Genomic DNA, 17,389 nt, shown 5'->3' on the forward strand with positions numbered 1-17,389 from the left:
ATATGAAACTTGGGCTGAAACCCAAGAATCAGTGTTTTAACAAGTGCTCTAGGTGGTTCTGATGCACGCTCAAGCTTGAGAACCCCTTTGGTCTAGGACAAGTGAACGGTTATATAGAAAGCTTGTGCTACTTCAGCATTGATCTGCAAGGAGAGTTTGCTGTAGAGTATTGAAATTTCAGTGACGTGATGCCTGTGAAAGCCCTTTGTAAACAATAGGGCATTATATGAATGAAAAGGAACATTTTAGCTCCTGAATTTTTAAATGTATAGCTATCACTATGGCAGATAAATTGAAGTCTCCATTTTGAAGAATACCCAGTCATTGCTATTTGTCCTATTAGTTTTGAAGATCGCAATAAGTGAGAATGGAAGAATTAGAATTTTTCTGGAACATGGATCAGTATAGGAATAACAGTCATACCTTATATTTCTACAACTTTTGAACATTTAACATTTACAAATTCTTCATTTTCTCTCATAATGTAAGCCAGTCTTGTAATTATTTAAAAGCACAAAAAATTATATCTTGCTGCTGCCCTAGAAATGGAGGCACTGGCTATTATGTTGGCTTTGATCATTTTGGTTGTAACTTCACACTTCTTGTCAATTTGTAGACTCATTATGCAGTTCAAGACACAAAGGGATTTCACACTGAAGAAGATGTAGACAGGCTACATGCTACCATCGAATGCGAGCAGCCTCAGCCCGACCTCTATAAGTAAGAAGAATCCCTGTGTTCCTCATAAATAGCTTTCTTTTCCCTCAATGTTGTTCTTGCTTCTTCGCCACAAATAGTATAGCAATATGGTTGTTTGGTAAGAGAAGACAAATCACTACTTAGAAATTAAGAATGAGTAAGAAAAATGATTTAAGAAAAAAGTTTGAAGTTTATGCAAATCTTCAGATCTGTAGCTTTTAATACAAGTATTTAAAGTGACTTGAAAGAACTAAATTTGAGAAAAATTGATTATCTTTATTATGAGGGAGTAATTTGTAAACTATATTACAATAAATCATTTAAATCATGAGTACAAGAAGAATAGAAGATAAAAGAATAAAGGGGGAGAAAGTAAGGGAGTAGAGTAGTTTAACCACATATTAAATGTATTTTTTGAGTTAAGCATCACAAATCATAATAGCACGTATTTCCTTCTGAATAGTAGCAAAATCAGTATGTAAAATTATGTGCTTCTGTCTCTTCCATTGATTCTGATGTTTCAGTAATTTTACTTTTTTGTTGTCAGATTTGTTGGTCGCATAAATGTTTACAATGATCTAAATGACCCTGTGGTAAGGTAAGGAGATGTACTTGCTTTCTTTTATATATTTTTAGCCATTGTGACCTATATTATTAAATTTAAAGTTAATTCTTTTATTAACAAGGGTTTTTCATGGCTGCTTTCCCTATTAAGTCTTACAAATAGAATTATATTTCCAAAGGATATGGCTCTATTTTCTTTTCTGTTGTTTTTTTGAATGTGTATCTGTATATGTTAACCAATAGATGATATTCATGAGAAAACTTTCTCCACAAAATTCTGCTGAGAGTATCTTCTAATACTTTGGAAAACATCTTGCCAGAATCACATATAATGATTCCAGAGCAAAGAGATCATGCAGTTTCTTCACATTAGAAATTCCCTTTCAAAATTCATATAATAATATGTCTTCATCAGTGCAGTTTAAAGTTCTTTTAATTTAGAGACTGTTTTGTTGGAATTTATTAATCTACTTATATTTATTACTGGAACAATTTTTTGGTTCCAGATTATTTTCCAGATATAGTAGAATATGCCTTACAAAGGGCATATTTTAGGTCCCAGCTACCTAAGAATGTACGAAGCTATTGCCAGGTGATGAGAATGTGTTACTGATGCAGATCACAGTTTAGCACGTTTGTTTATTTAATCATAGAAGTTCCATAGAGGTGATCGTACACATAGTAGGTTCACAAGAAAGTAGCAACACATCGAATACCTAACTTTGGCTATAATACAGTCATATCTCAGAACCAGTCATTGATATAGAATAGGAAAGGATGCTACTATAATTCAACTGAATTAAAGTATTCAATTGAATAATGCTTCTATAATATAGATTTCTAGGTCTGTGAGCTGGTTCTGTGATTTCCCACACCTATATTTTATCTTATCTATGTCTTCTACTTTGTCTATATTTTTATCATACCTATATTTTATCTGGACATTGTTTCAAGATCCTATCAGTATGTGTGCTGATTATGTGTTTGAATTTTAAAATTTAGGAAATTGACTTTCAGTAGGTTTTAAAGCTGGTACTTTTCCATAAGATCCACTTGTTAGAGAAATTACTTTTCATCCAATTTAAGCCATCTCCAGGTTGTCAATATCCTGGTATTAAAGAAAACATTTACCTGTAAGTAGAAATAAACTCAATAGAAAATTTTTGGAAAATAAGTAGTTACTAAAATGTAAATCCTAATGGCTGATCTCCTTAGAGACTCCTGAAATCATTTAAGGAAACAATTTGTTTATTTCTTAATCAGCACTTTTTTTAATCGTGATTAGTACATTAGTAGGTATGTTATAGAATTCCTAAAAGCATTTCTTATTCTTTTCTGGATGCATATTATTCCAAAAATACATTCCTAGTTTCTTTGGAGAAATAACATATTTCTGTCCATTGTGAGAATTAATTTGTGCTTGAATGAGTAAATAGATTTAAGTTTTTTCCTATTGCCAGGGGAATAAGTCTGAAAAGCTAAACATTGCAGGGTTTTCCTGCCTTATATTTAGATGAAATTTATTGCTGAACAGCTTAGGAAGATAGTTACTAATTTATATTTTGCATTTTGATGCTAAGTAAAGCTTCTTAAATATTTATACTATTCAGTAGACTTTTAATATTCGGGTTTTTAAAGATGTTTATAAATTCATGGTTTGGACTTTTATGAATTTTACATCCAAATTCTCAATCCATTTACAGTGGTATCTCTTCTTCATTCTTGTTCAAACTAGGAACAAAGTACCTTTTAAAGTAAATGATATTTTGACTTCCCAGAGACACTTTTTAGGAGCGTTGTTTTCATAAATACTTGTGACATGATTATTGTAAGTATGTCAACAGAAGCTGGCAATACTTATACCACAACCAGACAGCGAGTGTGCAACCCAGAGGGCTTCATTCTTAATGATTGTCAGGCAGACAAATGGATGTTGAAGCTATCTGATGGCCCTGGGACGAGCCTGTCAGTTTATGTACATTCCGGGGTGCCTCTCATCCTTTCAGCAGACTCCACTCGGGCCAAATACGCAGAATGAATTTCAAGCTTATAGCATTTAGTAGGTTTTCAACTTTCTGTGATGAAAAGAAACAAAATACACTGATAGAGTAAAAGACAAACTTTAGCAAATTTGATGAAGACATATTATTATATGAATTTTGAAAGGGAATTTCTAATGTGAAGAAAATGTACGATCTCTTCGCTCTGGAATCATTATATGTGATTCTGGCAAGATATTTAAACAAAGTATTAGAAGATACTCTCAGCAGAATTTTGTGGAGAAATTTTTCTCATGAATATCATCTGTTGGTTAACATATACGGATACACATTCAAATTCTCTCTCTACCCTCCAGAGAAATCAGTAAAATGTTCTCAGTAGCAAAATTTGTAAAATTAAATTTTGCTTCTTATTTCTCTTTTACTGCTTAGAAAATGAGTATCCATCAAAAGGGGAAACCTGGGCGGTACGTCACACAGTGGCAGAATTCTCGCCTGCCATGCTGGAGACCCAGGTTCGATTTCCAGTACCTGCCCGTCCAAACACAAATGGGGAACTCATTAAATACGAAGCTCATAATGGCAGGGATTTCTGTGTGTGGCTCACTATGTCTTTAGTGCTTGAGGCAATACATGTTCTTAAATGAATGCTGTTTAAATTCTCTTGTTGTTACTCATTTCCCCCTGAAGTAACAGGTAGGTCTTCTACATTCAGAGAATCTTTGTGGACTAGACTACCTGTGTTTATAGATGTCATATAAAGTATCTTAGCTTCATCTTTAAAAATATAATTATATTAAATGAGAACATCCAACTCATTGAAGATGTAATAGAACATCCAACTCACTGAAGTTGTGATAGAAGCAACTGAAAGTCACATTTATGAAATGCACTGCCCTTTTGCGTTTCAGAACATTTGGGCATCCTGTATTGCAGCAGTTCTCAAACTTTAGGGTGCCTCAGAATCACCCAGTGGGCTTATTAAAGGACAGGTTGTTGGGTCCCACCCCTGAGTTTCTGATTCACCAGCTCTGGGGTGAGCTCTGTGAATTTGAGTTTCTGACAACTTCCCAAGATAGGTCCCTTAAGGCCACCACATTTTGAAAAATCACTAATCTGTAGTGATCTCTAATGGATATGTTGTGGTTTGGGGTGAAAACCGAGATTCTGCATTTCTGACAAATTCCCGTACGATTCTAGAACTAGAATTCTAGAAGAATTATAGTAGGCGATGTTTTTTGTCTTCCCACAGATAAAGACCACTTAATTTTACATGAACCTGGACTAACTTTAATAATCTACACATAAGCAAATCTACATTTAAATGATTTCCCCCTAAAATGAAGTCTGTTAAGCAAATGAATTAATTTTCTTTTTCTTCTCTTCCTCTGTTTGCTTTATTGTTTTTGTTTCGACGATCATTATCTTTGCAGGCCATTAGGATCAGAAAACTTGCTTCTTAGAGGAGCCACGCTAAAGAACACTGAGAAAATCTTTGGTAAATATTTTAATTAGTGAATTATTAATACTAGCTTCTAAACTTAAGGATACATTAAGCAAAGTTAAAATCCATAATGGTACCATGAGAAGATCTCTTCTTTTTGACCTACTGTAGACTTTATGGCAGCAATAATTTTGCCTCACTAAGAAAATTAGCATCAGTGTATAAATGCGATCTATAAGGCAATGGCATCTGAGAATATTGATTGCATATTAAGTGCCTATAGATTTGACTCAGAAACATTGTTATGTTCATGAAGGAATGCACACAATAAAGTTCTGCAGAAGGTTTCTTTTAATATTTGCATTTCTTTGTTATTATCTCCCATTCTGGTGGATTATTTCTTATGTTCTATATAATGAGACAACTTTTAAAAATATACGTGTCCCACTGACAGAAAACCCTGTATATTAAAATCTGAGCTTTAAAAAAATAATAAAGCACCCATTTTCTCTATGGAAAAAAAAGGATTAGATTAAAGCCACCCTGTTGTGCAACTCCTTTTATGAAATGCTTAGTATGCTCAGTGAAATTGAAAATATGGTTTGACCCCAAATCCATTTTTATCATAGCTCTCCATAACTTACTAAGTAAAAGCAAGATGCATTTATATTATTATTATTATTATTATTATAACATTTGTTTTTCTCCTTTATAGGTGTTGCTATTTATACTGGTATGGAAACCAAAATGGCTTTAAATTATCAATCAAAATCCCAGAAGCGATCTGCTGTAGAAAAGTAAGGTTCAGTACTCTGTTTGAAGTGTGTAAAAATTTGTGATTTAAAAGTACTTAAACCACTGTAGATAGGGAAATATTTTCCTCCTGGGTTTATTAGAAATTCCTTTATAGTTTGTAGATACACAGTTATTTTAGTAACAACTGAGCACATTTTTATTTTATGATGAGTTAAAAATGCCACAAACCTTTTTATATTATTTTATTTTATTTTTCTTATTAATATCCAGTACACATTAAAAGCACTCACTCTTTATAGTTATTCCAAAGAACTTTTAGTTTTGGAGTCAATTGCAAATGCTCATACAGTTCTTCTCACAGTTTAATTAAACATTTAAAATAGGGACACTTTTAACTCTGGTGGGATTTCTTGGAAACCACATATTTTCTGATATAATTTTATTAAAGAAAGTATTATCAAAGAGGACATAGTCTTTTTATTACACAGTAAAATCTTTGTGATAATATATCAAGATGATAAGTTGGATTTGTAAGAAAATGTGGCCTGGAATTTTATTTGCTTTACCTCTTGTTAAAGTGAATCCTTGACTTGAAACTTACAACTAAATGGTTGCCAAATTATTTAATAATTATTATTTAATAAAACGATAATTTTTTTAGGAAGACTATTGGAGTATATACTGTTGACCTTTAAATGAGGTGTCTATTCTTCTATGGCCTGTATAAAAGAAGAAAATGTAGATTTGATTCTTAAACTTGCTTTGTTTCCAAATGTCTGTATAGATTTCAAAAATAGGTACTGGAAGATCATATTTCTTTCACAAGACCTGATAAGACTTTGGCCTTATTCAGTAAATTTCCTATTCTGAAAACATTTCCCATCTTCCCTTCTTCCCTTCCTTCCTTCCCTCCTTTATTTGTGGGTAGTATTCAATAAATTTCAAACTCATTGATTGATGCTTAATGTAGAAGAAATTGATTTTCAGATGTTCTTTTAAATAATGGAATTTTAAACCACAGAGAAATACTTGTCAGCAATAGGGTCACATCCAATTTTTTCTCTGCTTACAAAACCTTTCCCTTTACTTACTGCTTTCGCTATGGCCCTCTAGAATAAAATGCCATTGATTATGGGGAAAGCTCAGTTATAGATGAGTTCAGATTTTATTTTTATTGTGCCAAGTGCAGGGAATAAACTTCCTTTAAAAAGCATTACTGTACTAATTCCCTTTATTCCTGTTTTTTTCTTCACTTTGTGTTTATCCTAACATTTATAAGAAAGGTTACGTGTATTTCATTATTTCTTCAAGGAGCAATAATTAAATAATTGTCACTGTCTTTTTGTTTTAGATCAATGAATGTATTCCTAATTGTGTACCTCTGTATTCTTATCAGTAAAGCACTGATAAATACTGTCCTGAAATATGTATGGCAGAGTGAACCTTTTCGAGATGAGCCATGGTATAATCAGAAAACTGACTCAGAGAGACAGAGGAATCTGGTATGGAAAATGACTCCTGGGATCTCTTTTCCCCTTAGAGGGATCAAAGATGACCTTTCAATTATTGTTATATAAATGTAGAACAATAAAATCATAAAGGTGAATTTTCTGTGGGCAAAAGAAATCTTGATTGATTAAAGCTTTATAATAGATGCATTAATTAACATTTAATGTATTGGTTCCCTCCCTAGCTGTAGACCGTGGTTATTGCTGCAGTGTTTGGATATTTGGATATACAAGCCTGGGAAGCTTATTAATTCCCATAGTAAATTCATAAAGACAGTGTCTTAAACACTTTTTGGGTTTCCAAACTCCAGCTTGGTGCCCTATATTTAGATGGTACTTAGTAAATATATATTAATAATTATGGGGTAAATGATATCTAAGTATGTAAAATCTCTGTTACAGGAAAGTGTGGTAAAAATAAGTTTCATTTTTCCTTAGGGAAATTTCAGTTTAATTATTCACGTTTACCAAAATTATTTTTTCCCCAAACCCATGTAGGTAAAATAATTAAACCTCCCTATACTTAAAATAGTACATCTTCTAGCTGGATTCATTGCTTGTGTGCAAATCTAGACCAGTGCCACAGAGTGCTTGCCTAGGTAGTGGGCTGGAGCTATCTCACCAGGTTGCCTGTAGGTTCTTCTATGGTATGCAGAGATTTCTAGGAGTAAAAGTAGCAATAGTATCTGACAAAGCCATGGTAGAGAGAGATACATAAAAGTTGTTTTTACATCTTTTGAATCGTTACCAATTAAGTTCGCTATTATGTCAGTTACAAAGGAAACTCAAGATTGCTTAAAGAATAAAATTTTCCTTTGGATTCAAGGTAGAATCATCTCCTGTTTCCTGACAGTAGGATTATTTTAAGATGGAGCTTTATCTTTACCCCATTGCCATAGCAGCCATGCTAAGGGGCCCTTGGCCTTTGGCAGGTAATGAGAGGAAAAATTAGTTAAGAGGTGGCTCCTGCCACCACTAAGTAGTCCTTACTTTGGATTTTGAAACACTTGTAGTTAAAAATATCACCTGTATTATTTATGCCTCAGTTTAAGTTGTTATATAATCACGATGTTACTTTTATTCTGTACCGATTGATGAAATGATATGAAACTTGATGCAATGTTAACTGCAATTATTTGTTTCTTTTTAGTTTCTCAAAGCTTTCACAGATTTCCTGGCTTTCATGGTCCTCTTTAATTACATTATCCCAGTATCCATGTATGTCACAGTTGAAATGCAGAAATTTCTTGGTTCTTATTTCATCACCTGGGATGAAGAAATGTTTGATGAGGAAGCAGGGGAAGGGCCTCTGGTTAATACCTCTGATTTAAATGAAGAATTAGGACAGGTCAGTGTCTCTTAAATTGTCTTTCATGACTTATTAAAAATTTAGTCAATCCATTTTGTGTTTCTACGTATCTAGATTCTAAATGATTAATATCATACAGATAAATTATCCAAATGGTCAAATGAAAATTTTCAATTTTAATTCATATCTATAGATATAACCTATAACTGGTGAAAGATGACAGAATTTTCTTTTTTTCTGTCAACTTTATTTACACAACAATTGACAGTGCTTTTATATTTATAACTTTTGAAAAATTAGTCATATCACTAATTGACATAAGCTAATACATGGGCTAATTGGTACCCATTCTGGGTTTTAATGGTGTGAGTTAAGGCTTGAAAGGGGTAAATGAACTAATATTTATTGACTACCTACTTAACAGGCATTGAACTAGACTCTTACAAATGGTGTCTTATTCAGTCCTCACAGCAAGCAATCTTTATCATTTTAAAGATGAGCAAACTGAGACTTGAGAGAGTTTAAATAACTCATGGCATGTTGAGTTACACGGAGTTCAGATATGTTCTGCCACTTAGCAACTGCGTGACCAGGGCAGGTTACCTGAGCTCTGTGTGCCTCGAGTTTCTTAATCTATAAAATGGGGATAATAGCCTATATCTGCCTTGCTAGATTGCTGGGAGGATTAAATAAGATAATGTATTTAAAGAGCCTTTCACTGTATCTGGTACCACCACAAATGGCAGAAGTTGCAGCTGCTGCTCCACCCTGGAGCCCCGGTGCCCTCATGGTGTCCAGAAACCCCTTGGCGTGAAGGACAGAGCTGGGATTCCAACCCAGATCAGTGATGGCAAAACCTCGGCCATTTCCTGTGTAAAACAGGAGCCAGGGAAGATTGATTACTGCCTAAGAGTAGCTTCAAGTTTCACCCGATCTGACGTTGGGCTTCTGGCCTTGCCAACACCCCTCTCAATCTAATACCTTTCCCAGCATGTGTTTTGCAGGAAAACCATTTCATGAGATGACAGTTCATTGTTTCTTTTTTTTCTTTATGTTTCTGTTTTTTTAAACAGGAAGATACTTAGAGGAGTAACTTTGCAAACAGGGCCATTTTAGATTGATATCTGAAAGCCTCTCCTTCATCTCCCTAGAAAAAAATAATCTAGATTTAAATGGCTAGACTCTAGTAGATAATTACTACCTTCATCTGCCTCCAGTTAAAAATAATTGTTACTATGAAATGATCTTTCGTTTATTGAGATGTTTGGCTCTGGCTAAATCCTATTTCACACCCCCTTGTGGTGTGTATGCTGTTTTAGTGGTATGCACATCATATTTGCTAAGTAATAAAATGTTTTTACCTTAGAATATTTAATATCCTTTGTAACAATACATGGTATACTTTATGCGTTCCTGAGAAATTCATACAGGAAATAATTTTTTTCTGGAACAAGAAAAATTTCAAGCTGTATTCAGTACAGCACATTTCCTTTTCCCCTCACCCTGGCTGTCATACAGGAGGAGCTCATTGTAACAGGGTTTGATTTATGTCATCCTCTTCTGACCACAAAAAAGGGTACATCCATGAGGGTTACATTGACAGCATTCTGTAGGCTCATACTAGGAACACACTAAGATTCAGATGGATGAACAAATAATGGTTTCATCTTACTATTAGATTGATGTGGATGGAACTTATATGCCCAATTTAATTTATGTAGTATGATATGTAGTATGATGAAATGAGTTCTTTTGGATGTGAAGTAGAAATTCCACTCAAGTTTCTCTGTCTACAACTAAAACAGCTACCTTTTACTAAGTGAGCATTTTGTGCCCATTATCTCACGTAATCCTGTCTAAAGTCCTGTGAACGATGTTGTCTCTATTTTTCAGATGAGAAACTGAAGCTCAGAAAAGTCATACACCTCATAAATAGCAGCAACAATTGCTTTGTTTCATGAAGCAATGCTACCTTCCCACTGATCCTTCTTACTCTGTCTCCCTGACTAAGTATATCTGAACGTCATGCAGAGTTATGCAAGCAAAATTGCATTGCAGGGAGAACTATCTTTTGATCTGATAGTTGAGGATGACAGCACCATTTATTAACATTTGGCTTAGTGGTTGATAATCTTAGTGACTTATGTGATGCTTAAGTGATGTGTCAAGGGTTCTGCTTCTCTGGAGAACCCTACCTTCTACAACTTATTTTAATAGTAATGGAACAAATGATAATTTTTCTTAGTTTCTCTAGTTAACAGAACTGATTAGGTTAGTGTCCAGAGTTTCCAAACCTTAGTTTCCTCACCTGTGAAACTGGAATAATAACATGGTTGATGTGAAGATTAATTGAGGGAATACACAGTGCCTGGAATGAACAATGCAATACTAATGTTCAGTAAATGTGCATTATAATTTTCATTTTATTATTAGTTTCTATGGTCACAGTTCCTAAAACTATACCAACTTTAGCTGTAGCTAAGCAGGATGATAAATCATTTTTTAAATTTTTAATTAAAGTTTTTTTTAACAGTCATTACTTTATCCATTTAACCCTTTTAAATTATGGTTTTAGGGTTTAATAACATTTTATTGTAAGTTACATTAAGTCCTATGAAAATAGGAACATTATATAAATGTTGTATCAAACGTTCCTTCATCCGACACACTAAGTCTAGGATTTACTTTATAATATGGCAGCTCCAGATATTTATGAGAAAGACTTGCTCTTAAGTATTAGTTATTATTGTTGACTCTGGCTTTGAAAAAAAGTTTAGTAGCCATTCGTGTTTAAAAAAATAGTATTTGTTCCAGAGAGTCCATAAAGACTGTGAATATGAAGACGTGATATGAATATGAGTCATTCACAGTGTAGATCATACTAAATTTCCAGGCCCCAGAAGGAGGCGCAACTAAGTTTTAGGCAAGTGTTTGGATAGCAGGGTTTTTTTATTTTTGTTTTGTTTATAACATATTTTCAGGGTAGCATTGCTGTGCACTTATAGTGTATCCATTACCATCAAGCACGCAGTGGAAAAGGCATTTTCTACTGTGAGGTTTATAAGTCAAAAAAGAATATATTCCTGAAAGATCTAGGTGAAAAAAGGCCTACTGTAACACATGCAAGCTAATTTCTTTTTAGGTCTTTTCTGCCTCCCCAATTATTTTATAATGGCTTTTGAACTCTGACTCTTTCTTCTCTGTTCTGGAGTTAGTGATGTGAGTTGAGAAACTCTGAGCAGGAGACTTGTGCCAAGATGCCTGCAGAGGCATCAGGCTCTCTGCCCTGCACCAGCCACACCTCTGTCCCCTTCCAGCCACCATCTGTCTCTGACAGTGGCAGCACCTACTTAGGGATATGAGAAGGCACTCCCTGCATCAAAATCAGAATATCCTGACATTTCCAGAGGTTTCCTACTTTCTTTCATTTATTTAAGATAAATATATAATTAAATTTATTTAAATTTAGGATTTGAAGCTAGTTGTATTTTTACAATTTTCTATCTTACATTTATTTTGTCTTCTTATTGGTTTGAATTCTACTCTAAAACTTAAAAGATATTGAGGGTTGTTGATGTCTAGCTTTCTAAAATACTTTTTAATAGTACTTATTGCTTATCTTTTAATAATGCATATCAGTTGTAAACAGAGTTGAGTATATAGAAGTATAATACAAAGGTAAAAAAATAAAACAAGCCCAGGTACTCTGAACATCGAGAAATAGACATGGTTAATATATTTGTGTATATCTTTCCACATATAATATTCAACATACTCTACTATTCTATATGCTTTTTTTGTCAAAAATGTTTTTTAAAATTAATTTTATTTATAAATATTCCATGTATACCCATTTTCCCCCTCTCCCTATCTCCTGGTAACCCCTAATTTACTTCCCTGTTTCTGCAAATTTACTATTTCCAGATCTCTCTTACAAATGACATCATGTGTTATCTGTCTTGGTGTGTCTTGGTTATTTCACTGAGCATGTTTACAAGATTCATCCATCTTGCAGGAAGTCTCAGAACTTCATTCTTTCTTATGGCCAAATAATATTCCATTGTATATGTTCCACATTTTGTTATCCATTCGTTTCCACCTTTTGGCTATTGTGAGTAATGCTGGTGTAAACATTGGTGTTCAATTAACTGAGACTCTATTTTCACTTTCTTAAATATGAATCAGTTCCCTGGCTGATAAATCAAATACCGTACAATGGATTGGTTTAAACAATGGGGATGTATTGGCTCACAATTTTGAGACTAGGAAAGTTCAAAATCAAAGCATCAGCAGGCCAGGCCTACTCCCTAAAGACTGTGGGGTGCAGGGGCTGGCTGCAGGCAATCCTTGTTCTTTGGCTTTTCTGTCATATGGCAGTGCACATGACTATATCTCCTCCTGCTCCTCTGGGTTCCATTGACTTCCAGCTTTGGGTTCCTACCCGCGGGCTTCACCTTTCAAGACTAATTTCCTTTGCTTGTAAGGATTCAGCCATATTCGATCTAGGCCCACCCTCATCAGTGTGGGCACACTTTAGTAATTTCTTCAAAGGTCCTGTTCACACCCACAGGACCAGGGGTTGGGACCTGGACATGCCTTCTGTGGGAGACATGATTCATTCCCCAGTAGAGAATATTATCATTTTCCCCAATAGGCCATTCCATCAGATTATATGGTAATTCTATACTTAAATTTTTGAGAAATCGCCATATTGCTTTCCACAGTGGCTCTGTTGTTTTACATTTCCAACAGTACACTAGAGCTCCAATTTCTACATATTATCTTCAACACTTGTCATTTTCTGTGTTTTCATAATAGCCATCCTTCTGGATGTGAAATGGTATCTCATTGTGGTTTTGATTATATTTCCCTTATGGCTAATGATGTCGAGCATCTTTTCATGGCATTTACTGGCCATTTGTGTATCTGCTTTGGAGAAACATCTGTTCAAATTTTTTTCCATTTTTTTAAATTGGGTTGTCTTTCTGTTGTTGCATTTTAAAAATTCTTTTAAATTTTCTGAATATTAAGCCCTTATCTGATATGATTTGCAACTGTTTTCCCCTGTTCTATAGATTGTCTTTTAACTTTCTTGATGATGTCCTTTAATGCACAAAAGTTTCCAATTTTGATGAAGTTGAATTTATCTATTGTTAGTGTTGTTGCTTGTGCTTTAGGGGTCTAAGAATCCATTGGCAAATCTCAGGTCATGAAGATTTGCTCCATGTTATCTTCTAGGAGTTTTATAGTTTTAGCTCTTATATCTAGGGCCTTGTTCCATTTTAAGTTAATTTTGTATGATAATTAAATTTTGACTTTCCAGGCTTCATTTAAATAGTTTATTTTATCTATATTTTTCATTAAAAAAAAATCAAGACTATCCCCCCTCAATCTTTTTTCTTTCCAAACAAATAGAAACCTAGCTTCATCCCTTTTTTATTTGCCTGGTAGGCAGAGAGATGGATATATGGCTGACAGGTCACATTCTTTTTTGCTTAAGACCCAAGAAAATTATGAAACCATTACCAGCAGGAGGAAAGCAAAAGCCTCTCCATTCCCCCTGAATTTCTCTTTCAGAGAATTTCTGGGTAATATTGTAAGATGAGAATGAGTATGTATTGTCAGGCACACTTGGTGAAGTAGCATGTTTGGAGTAAAACCTTTAGAAATCTATTTCATTTTTTTTTAAGTTATGATAGTAGGGAAAATATATGGCTGCTCTGATATTCTGAGCCAGAGAGCCTCAACTTTTCTCTCTCTTCGTAGAGAAAGATAAATTTAATTCTTCACAATGCATCATACTAACTTTTGTTCATATTGTGTTCCACAGGTAGAATATATCTTCACTGACAAAACTGGCACCCTCACAGAAAACAACATGGAATTTAAAGAATGCTGTATTGAAGGCCATGTATATGTCCCTCATGTCATCTGTAATGGACAGGTTCTCCCAGATTCTTCAGGAATTGATATGATTGACTCTTCTCCAGGAGTCAGTGGAAAGGTAGGTTCTCCCTTTAGGAGCATATAGGTTTTAGTTATCAGACTGTTGACATTTGCCGAGTTTGAGTTGGGAAGTCTATGTATAATTAGTTCACAAAAATAGACTAGTGGTCACATTTTACTGTGGGTGTCCAGGAACAATTTTAATCCTCTATGTGACATTAGTGAGGAAATTGTAAGATGCCAAAGTATTTATAGGTTTTCCCTTTTAGAATTTCATGGCTAACATTCAAAGTGAATCTGGTCAGTGATGTCTGTGTTAGAAATGACTTTTAAAGATCTGGAGAGGCAGAGGAAATAGTGCAGTGAGTGGAGTGACCACGCGCCAGGCACACACACCGCCCAGTGCTGTGGTTCCAATCTCACCCCCCACAGAAAGGAGGTAGTAATCTTCGTCAGTGGTTAGATGGAAAACCAATCCAGAAAGTTTGTTGACAATAGACCTTGTGTCAAGACCTCGTCTGAGGTTCTCTAAAGAAGGATTTGTTTTAGTTGAATTGTGCAAGATACCATTTATTTAGCAAAGTATCTCTTATCACCTGTGATTTATGCTTCCATTGATTTCATTATTGAAAACTGCCGTTTAATTACAAAGTTCATACATTAGGGAATAAATTAATTATAGGCCATAGTAAGACATATCACAGTAAAGTCACACTCTCCTATTACCTACCATAACTCAACTACCTGATATATTCCATAAGAGTCAGGCCCTTCTTTGATGCCTTCCAACAGTGCTTCTCAAGCGTCCTTGCCCATTAGAATCACCTGGGAGAACTTGTAAAAATCCTAGTGGAATTCAAGCACCAGCGTTTCTGAAGTTTCCATATACAAGTTGGGTTTGGAGGCAGCAAAATGGTTAGATCAGCTGAATTTAAAAAGCAGAATTAGTCTGCCATATACTAATTTTGGGAACCCTGAACAAATCACTTAATCTTCTGAAACATTAATTTCTTCACCTGCAAAATGAAGATAATACCTTCTACTTCATAAGTCATTTTGAGATTGAATTTTATGATGTATAGAATTTATCAAGTATACAGTAGGTACTCTATAAGTAATACCTAGTTTAATATATATATATATCATCATTAGGAAAATATCACTATAGTGTATATCATCATTACAGTGATAGAATTAGGGTCCTGGGTATTTGTGAATTTTTATAGTGTACTTGTAGAGTCTCTCTTTGCTCTGTTACAGCGCTTAGCAGTTGTCTGCCATTTCTAAGCAGCGTTGAGTTTATGCCTTTGCAGTTTCTAAAAGTATCACTACTGAATAAAACACTCCTTCCTTCCAGTGGTCATAGTCCATTAATCTTAATATTAATTACTGTAGAAGTACTCAAGAAAGTGAAGAGCCATAATTAGATTTTACTTTATAACCACCAAAGGCAAAGTGAATAATTCCTAGACACCTAAAAGTTATAACTCCCTGCTTTATAAACACTCTTTATTGTTTATTGCCTTCTTAAATTTTCCTTCTATTTTAAGCAGATTTGTTATAAGGTTTTTTTGGTTTCGTGGTTTTTGTTTTTGTTTTTTAAATGATTTTTTATAGGAGCGAGAAGAGCTGTTTTTTCGGGCTCTCTGTCTTTGCCACACAATCCAGGTGAAAGATGATGATAATGTGGATGGACCCAGGAAATCTCCGGACTCAGGAAAATCTTGTGTGTATATATCATCATCACCTGATGAAGTGGCACTGGTTGAAGGTATTCAGAGGTATGTCTTTTGGCTTCATATGTGGGTTTTAGAACTTGAGAGGTGTGCTAATTATTGGACTAAGAATTCATTTTGAACCCCAAAGTCAAATATTTGTACTTCGAATTATCCTTGATTCATCCTACTCTGTGCTCTGGGATATTTGCTAAAAAAAAAAATGGGCTAGGCAGTAATTGTCTTTGTTATTCATGATTTTTCTCTTTGACTTCCTTATTGTTTGAGGTACTGTCTCTCTTGAGAACAAGATGGTGTCTATTTGTAAGAAGTTTTTTTCCTAGTCGTAAGAGTCTTAACCATTGTATTTTTTTGAAATTAGTAGATTATTTTTAGAGTAGTTTCAAGTTTGCACAAAAATTGAGCAGAATATACAGAAGGTTCCCACGTATGCCTCCTGCCCAGCTGCCTACCCCTGCCCTGACACACACAGCTTCCTCTATTAACATCTTGTGTTAGTACAGTACATTGGTTACAGTTATGAACTGATATTGATTATTGATGCATTATTAGTAATTAAAGTTCACAGATAACATTAGGGTTCACTCTTTGAGTTGTATAGTTCTGTTGGTTTCAAAAATTAATAATGTCATGTATCCACCACTACAGTACCATCATGCACCATAGTTTCATTGCCCCAGATATCCCATATGCTCCACTTATTCATCTCTTCCCTGTTTTCCGCCTAGCAACCACTGATCTCTGTCTTCATAATTTTGTCTTTTTCAAAATGTCATATAATTGGAATCATACAATGTCGTAGCCTTTCAAACTGGCTTCTTTCACTTAGTAATATGCATTCAAAGTTCCTCCTTGTCTTTTTATGGCTTGATAGATCGTTTCTTTTTAATGCTGAATAATATTACATTGTATGGATCTACTATAATTTATTCATTCACTGTTGGAAAGACATCTTTGTTTTTCTGATTTTTGGCAATTATGAATAAAGCTGCCATAGGCATTCATGTACAGGTTTTTGTGTGAAAAGAAGTGTTTCACTCCTTAGGAGATGATTGCTGGATCTTATGGTAAGCCTATGTTTAGTTTTTTTGGTTCTGTTTTGTTTTGTTTTTCTCTGTTTAGTTTTGTAACAAACTGTCTAGATTTTCCGAAAGTTTATGGTTTTGCATTTTACATTTAGTTCTGTGATACATTTTGAGTTAATTTTTTGTGTAAGGTTAAGGTCTGTGTCTAGATTCTTTTTTGTTTTTGCAAATGTTGCTATCCAATTGATTGACTCTATTTGTTAAAAGGTCTATACTTTCTCCATTGAGTTGCCTTTACTCCGTTTTGAGAGATGAGGTGACTGTATCTGTGTGGGTCTGTTTCTGGAATCTCTCTTCTGTTCCATTGATCAGTTTGGTTGTAGTTTCACCAATACCACACCA

General features: G+C 34.3%; 1 protein-coding gene across 3 annotated transcripts in view; it reads left to right on the plus strand.

The window, feature by feature from the left end:
• ATP11A (ATPase phospholipid transporting 11A) overlaps nucleotides 1-17,389 on the plus strand; it is a 231,704-nt gene that overhangs the window by 149,513 nt on the left and 64,802 nt on the right. For all 3 annotated transcript variants that reach the window (XM_077158705.1, XM_077158706.1, XM_077158707.1), the window contains exons 7-14: nucleotides 617-720; nucleotides 1,247-1,297; nucleotides 4,697-4,761; nucleotides 5,423-5,504; nucleotides 6,815-6,965; nucleotides 8,122-8,319; nucleotides 14,111-14,284; nucleotides 15,844-16,007. In XM_077158705.1, the coding sequence (XP_077014820.1) occupies nucleotides 617-720; nucleotides 1,247-1,297; nucleotides 4,697-4,761; nucleotides 5,423-5,504; nucleotides 6,815-6,965; nucleotides 8,122-8,319; nucleotides 14,111-14,284; nucleotides 15,844-16,007 (989 nt within the window). The remainder of the gene's footprint in view (nucleotides 1-616; nucleotides 721-1,246; nucleotides 1,298-4,696; nucleotides 4,762-5,422; nucleotides 5,505-6,814; nucleotides 6,966-8,121; nucleotides 8,320-14,110; nucleotides 14,285-15,843; nucleotides 16,008-17,389) is intronic.

Source organism: Tamandua tetradactyla, chromosome 4, assembly GCF_023851605.1.
Source record: "Tamandua tetradactyla isolate mTamTet1 chromosome 4, mTamTet1.pri, whole genome shotgun sequence".
NCBI classification, from domain to species: domain Eukaryota; kingdom Metazoa; phylum Chordata; class Mammalia; order Pilosa; family Myrmecophagidae; genus Tamandua; species Tamandua tetradactyla.